Consider the following 6,640-nt stretch of genomic DNA (forward strand, 5'->3'; position numbering starts at 1 on the left):
TACATATAGAATTTAGTTAAACATAATCTTAATTTATAAACTTTTTTATTTTTCTGTTTTAGAAACATACCTGTTATTATTTTATTTTGTATTTTGTAATACTCCATTCTTCTAGGTACAGGCATGGTCCTGAACCTGAGTTCATTATTCAATTAAATAATTTTAAACTTTTAAAGTATCAAATACACTTTATTTTCGACGGTTTCTTGCATTTGTGATGAAGATGGCGCGTGAAGCATGCGCGTGTTAGACTCACCAACATGTAGTTGTAGTTGAAAAGACCGTTGGCCTCATAATGGCGTCGCTTCGTAAATTAAACCCATAACTAGGGGCAATCTCAGGTTCTCTTTTATCCATAAACTAAATCCCTTATCTTTTAAAATAAAAATTGGTAAAGTAATGCACTGAACTCTCATGTTTTCACAAATTCCCATTTTGCCCCCAGACGTTTCGGCTCCCCGCTTCTTTATAAACACTGCCCCACCCCATCTTTTTCTTCCACGCTCATCTAATTTTCTTCTGCAGTAGCTCTTCTTTATCTCTCTTAGGGTTAGGGTTTTCGTTTTCTCTCTTCTTCTCTGTTCATTCTCTGTTCCCATGGCTCAGCAAGATGCACAAAATGGCGTGGCGGAGAATGTCGCTGCTGCGGTGTCTTTTCTGGCTGTGAAGCCGCAGCTTCTGGTCGAAGCTCCCAAAGCAAACGACGCCGTTTCCTTCTACAAGGCTGCGTTTGGCGCAGAGGAAGTTTCCCGCGCGCTCAACCCTAAGCGCAAAGCAGATCACGAGCTTCCTCTCATACTCTCGGCTGAGCTCAAAATCGCTGGCTCCACCATTCTCGTCGCTGACCTCGTCGATGACTCTACTTCACCGTTAGTTTTCTCTGGTTATGTTCATCGCTTATATTTCATAGATCTATCAATATTGAGCATGTTTTGGCGTTTTATTTGTGAGGTTTTAGTTGTTGGTACTGTTTTTTGATCCTATGACTTTTGTTTGTGTAAATATAAGTTTAATGTTTGTGTTTTACTTGTCCGTGCATTGGTCCTTAATTTTAAATTAATTTTTGGCGTGTATTCACTCGATCTATGGATAATAGGAATTATATTTTTCGAGAATCGTGATTTCCATTTTGTCTGTTTTGTTCTTCCATGGTTCACGTTTTGTTCTCTAGTGTCTTATCTATTGTTTTTGTATCCTAATTCCACGCTTTCGGTGTCTGTTTACTTTTAGCTTTCGTATTTTTGTAAACGTGGTCTTCACACGTTAGTTCATAATATATTTCAATGACTGAAGGTAGTTTCATTTGATTTCTTTGTCAGAGTGAAGGCGGGTGGAAACGGTGTCGTTTTGTGTTTGGAGACCGAGGACGTGCAGGGGGCTGTAGCTAAAGCGGTGAGTGCTGGGGCTGTTGTGGAAGAGGAAGTTGCTGAAATTGAAGGCGCGTGCTGTGGTGGGCGCGTGGGGAAGGTCAAGGACCCTTATGGTTTTGTCTGGCTCTTGAGCTCCCCGGGGAAGAAAAGTGTTGACGTGGAAGCCTAATGTGCGTTAGATCAGTTGGTGTGTTTCTGACAGTTGGGATTTTCTGTTTGTTTTTAGTTGTAGCAGTGATTAGTTTAATGACCTGGTTGTCTAGGGCAATGTCTTTAGGATTTGATTGAGTGAGTTTAATCTAATGTTGGTACTCTATATGGTGTATTTTGGAACTTTAGTCTTCATGTCAATGATCGATGCTGACCCATAAAAGATTAATTGGCTTATTGATATTGTTCTAATTTCTTTTTGTTATTTTCGAATGAGCTTTTCTTGTTTGTATGATGTTTTAGATGTATCTTTGCTTTAAACTTTTTATACGCATCTTCTTTATTTAACCTTGAACGGTTAATTTTTGGAAGACTATACTGGTAATAATTGTTTTTGAAAATGTTTTTAGATGTAATTACAAGTTGTAGGTTTGCTTTTAGATTAAGAATATTATCTACGATTTTTATGTTTATTTACGTTTTTTATATTGCGTTTTTGGATATCATATCGGATATTGTCCTGGATCTGCCCCCATTCCTCGTTAGTTCATTCTATTATCAATAGCCTTTTCAACTGTTATGAAAATACAGAAAAGAAGAGATATTTTTTTCAAATTAGTTAGGACTTTTTTATTTCAAATTAGTAAAGACTTTTTCATTGTTATAGATATGTTTGAATCTATGTAAATCATTAGAATTTTTTTTTCTTACAACATTATATTTGTATATTTATTTATAATAAATTACTTTATTATAAATTTATAATTTTTTAAACCCATTTAAATCTAAATTTAAAGAATATATTTAATGTAATATTTATAAATTAATATAGAATGAATAATTTAAAGAGTGATTATAATAAATAAGATAATTTAAATATATTATAATAATGTAATAAAAAAATTATCATTATAAAATATTATAATTATGATTATTTTTTGTAAATTTAATTTTGATAAATGTATACTTATTTGGTTAAAATAATTTATGTAATATTTTGTGTGTTAAAGTTAGAAAAATAAAATGAAATAAAAATATGAATGATTGTAGGTGAAAATATTTAAAAAGAAATTTAATGTAAAGTTAAAAGTTAATATTTAGGGACCAAAATTTATCAAAGTTTTAGCTAGGGACGAATTCTAATTTTAAATCAAAGTTCAGGAATTAAAAACATATTTAACTCAAAAAATTACTAATAATTTGTTCCTTAAAAAACATCAAACAATATGTAAAATTAAAAACAATATGATGAAAATTTAATCTTTAGCGAGAAGAAATTATACTTAGTGGAATGGTTTAATTTAAAGAAAAATCTAATAATTTATTCAAGTAATTTATAACAGTAAAAAATCACTAGTACAATACAACTAAAGAACTGCAGTTAAGGAAAGATTTGAAATCAACTATTAAATGTTCCTATTCTAATATCCTTCCTAATTGAATAATACGTTTCTTCTCCCTCAGTTAACATCCATTTTGATTATTCATGCATTATATTCCCAACTTCCCAACCATTGATAGCAATTACTCTAAGAGTACAAAATACTATCAATAACAATGCAATAAATAAATAATAGTAAAATAAAACAACTTTTACTGTAATTTTAGTTTCAATTTCTTCTATCAAATATTTTTTCTTATTTAAATTTTCATATATTTATTTTCTTTTAAACACATCAAACATTTAGTCTTGTTCTGTTTATTTAAGTTGATTATTCTAATCAGTTGATTTGCGGCTATGTATTCTAATAATTGATAATAATATATAATAATTAATAATATATAATAATTAATAATATATAATAATATAGATATAATTTGTAATCTATAATATTCTATAATAATATATAAAGAAGATAATATTTTGTGTTTACTTCTTAATTATTATTTTAAAAATTAATTATTTTATAAATATTTTTTCTTTAACCGTTGTTCTAAAAACCTCTTTTGTTTGTAGTACTTAATTTAAAAACTTATTTTGTGTATATATTTTATTTTTTAAATTTTATATTTAACAACTATTTTAAAAAAATTAAATATTTTTTATTGTTCTTAACTCAAAGTTCTATTTCGCTAGTTATATGTAAATAATTTTTTTTCTTTTGTGTTAATATTTCATAATTCCAATTTTATCCTATACAATATAATTATTTATTAAATTTAAAAAAATAAACAATTACTTCTACATGTTTTCTATAAAATGGTCTGTCTTCTCTCTTTATTTTTTTCCTATTCCTCAACTGTTATTTACTATTTTCTCCATTCATATTTTATTTTGTTTTTAATAAATATAAATATAATATGATGCATATTTAAAACATGCCTACAACGTAAAACCAGATGAGATAGTGCATGTGTTTACTCTAGTAATTAATAATAATTAAAGTATTATCATAAAGGTAATTAGGTAATTTTTAAATTTTATTTATTTTAACTTTATATTCAATACATTATATAAAGATGATACTTTCTTTTTGTTCACATTTCATTATTCCAGTTTTACCCTTAATTATTATTTTAAAAATTAATTATTTTATAAATAATTTACCTTTAATCACTATTCTAAACCTCTTTTGTCTTTAGTAGTTAATTTAAAAACTTCTTTTGTGTACATATTTTATTTTTCTAATTTTACATTTAACAACTATTTTAAAAAATAATTATATATTTCTTATTGATCTTAACTCAAATTTCTATTTCGATAAAGATGATTTTTTTCTTTTGTGTTCACATTTCATAATACCAATTTTACTTTATACAATATAATTACTTGTTAAATTTTTTAAAATTAACAATTACTTCTACACGTTTTCTACAAAATGGTCTATCTTCTCTCTTTCTTTCTTTCCCTATTCCTCAACAAGGTATTTTCTATTTTCTCATTCATATTTCACTTTGTTTTTAATAAATATAAATATAATAAGATGAATATTTAAAAAATGCCTACAACGTACAAACAAACGAGATAATGCATGTGTATAAGCTAGTAATTAATAATAATAATTAAAGTATTATTAAAATTTAATATTTTTAATTTATTCAAAAATTATTTAATTTTATTTTTATCATAAAAGTAATTAGGTAATTTTTAAATTTTATGTATTTTAACTTTATATTTAATACAACATATAAAGAAGATACGCTTTTCTGTTCCCACATTTCGTTATTCCTGTTTTACTCTTAATTATTAATTTACAAATTAATTATTTGATAAATAGTTTATCTTTAACTGTTATTCTAAAAATCTGTTTTGTCTATAGTAGTTAATTTAAAAACTTCTTTTGTGTACATATTTTATTTTTCTAATTTTACATTTAACAACTATTTTAAAAAATAATTATATATTTCTTATTGTTCTTAACTCAAATTTTTATTTCGCTAGTTATATGTAAAGATGATTTTTTCTTTTGTGTCCACATTTCATAATTCCAATTCTACCCTACACAATATAAGTATTTGTTAAATTTTAAAAAATTAACAATTCTACATGTTTTTTATAAAATGAGGATGTTTGGTAATTGTTGTTTTTTATGATATCAAATAAATATCACTTCTCTAATGCACTACTATATAAAGAGTGAGCAAGAGAATGGAAAGAGTTAAGTTAACTCAAGTTGACTCCCAACCAATCCAATGTAAGAACTTCATTTTAGAAGAATAGTTATAAAAGAGGGGAAAAGGGGAGGAGGGGGGGGGGGGTTGCGGGAGGGGGGGTGTTAAAACAATGAACAAAAAGAAAATAAAAACAAATATAAAGGACATGTTGATCCTTCAACTCTTCTATAGTTGAGTTCTTCGTTGACTATCAAATGATTGTTATTCAATTAACTTAAAAACTTGAGAACTCAAATTAACCAAACAACCATTCAATTAGTTTGTTAAAAATCTTACTCATTCTAACACGTACGGATTAAGATTCAAGTTATACTTTATTTATTCCAACACATATATCACAAAAGTACTAATCTATTCCCTTATCTTCTTATTATGTGAACCATTATTGAAATTTGAATTAACAATGCTAGCATGAATCAATTCATTTAGTTTTTCACTTGTTCCAACAAGTATACTAAGCTAAGTGTTAATATTTCCCTTGTTCCAACACTTAAAAGCTAAGTGTTCTATTACACTACACATGTTCCAACACATAGACATCTAAAAATTTACTATTTCACTAACACAAAAGATTATCATAAACTTCACAAGAACTCTAACAAAGACCAAGATTGAACTATCAACAAATGTTCTAAGACAATCCTAACAACAAAAATCAAAACTAAAGAAGAATTAATGAAAATAAACTTTGCTTGAATAAATTAAAAGAACAATACTTTATTGATCATAACATCATAATTCAATATGAAATTACAATAGACTCAAGCAAGAGGGATTAGTCTTCCATGTGGATGACCACTCGAGGCATGAAAGATAGTGGTGGTGGCGGATGGAGGAGACAATTGATTGAATGAGATGAAATTTGCACTGAAGCTTTATAAAAACTCTCTGACGAATTTGTTACTACTTTTGGATATACTTTGCCCATGGTTCATGTTTGGTGGTGGTACAATAACCATCTTTAGTTGTAGAATTGAGAATGTATAGGACAAAGCTCGTTTCTTTGCAAATATTGTGCAAATTTTATGCACATGTTTAAGGGCTCAAAGATAAAATTAAATTTGTAGAATACAATATTTATCTCTAATGTTAACCTGTATCTAAATGTTCCCTAAATCTCACACATAATTAAAGCTTAAAGATAACATTATCTCATAGAAAAATCTAGCTCAAAAATTAGTTCAACTTAGCCCACAACGCGTCAGATGATAGGGTAGACGAGATCCTTTAGACGACACTCTCTCAATCGAAACACTAGATGATACAAGGTAAACAAGCCATCTAGTTTGTTAGATGAGTCAAGCATCAAACGATACATGCATCACACAATACATACATCAGACACGTCTAACACTCTTTTTATTGTCTTTAATAACCTATTCTAGTTTTCCAATTCACTTAGGATTTAGCTCATGGTTTTATCTTCTCTTTGTCATTTGAATTCAATCATGTTTTCATCATCTATAGGATCATTAGACGATTCATTATTGCATTATTTATAAATG

The 6,640-nt window shown here is 27.6% G+C and overlaps 1 protein-coding gene across 1 annotated transcript; it reads left to right on the top strand.

The window, feature by feature from the left end:
- The first annotated feature begins 484 nt into the window (after positions 1 to 484).
- Positions 485 to 1,785, top strand: LOC114183773 (uncharacterized protein At5g48480). The gene is made up of 2 exons (XM_028070900.1): positions 485 to 869; positions 1,320 to 1,785. The coding sequence occupies exons 1-2, from the start codon at positions 598 to 600 to the stop codon at positions 1,537 to 1,539; spliced, it is 492 nt and encodes a 163-aa protein (XP_027926701.1). The 5' UTR covers positions 485 to 597; the 3' UTR covers positions 1,540 to 1,785.
- The last annotated feature ends 4,855 nt before the right edge of the window (positions 1,786 to 6,640 follow it).

The sequence above is a fragment of the Vigna unguiculata genome, chromosome 5 (genome assembly GCF_004118075.2).
Source record: "Vigna unguiculata cultivar IT97K-499-35 chromosome 5, ASM411807v1, whole genome shotgun sequence".
Classification (NCBI taxonomy): Eukaryota; Viridiplantae; Streptophyta; class Magnoliopsida; order Fabales; family Fabaceae; genus Vigna; species Vigna unguiculata.

Excerpts from the sequence above, each read along its gene's own strand:
- LOC114183773 (XM_028070900.1), top strand. The coding sequence starts at position 598 with ATGGCTCAGCAAGATGCACAAAATGGCGTGGCGGAGAATGTCGCTGCT. Across the intron at positions 870-1,319 it reads GTCGATGACTCTACTTCACC|AGTGAAGGCGGGTGGAAACG; the intron begins GTTAGTTTTCTC and ends TTTCTTTGTCAG.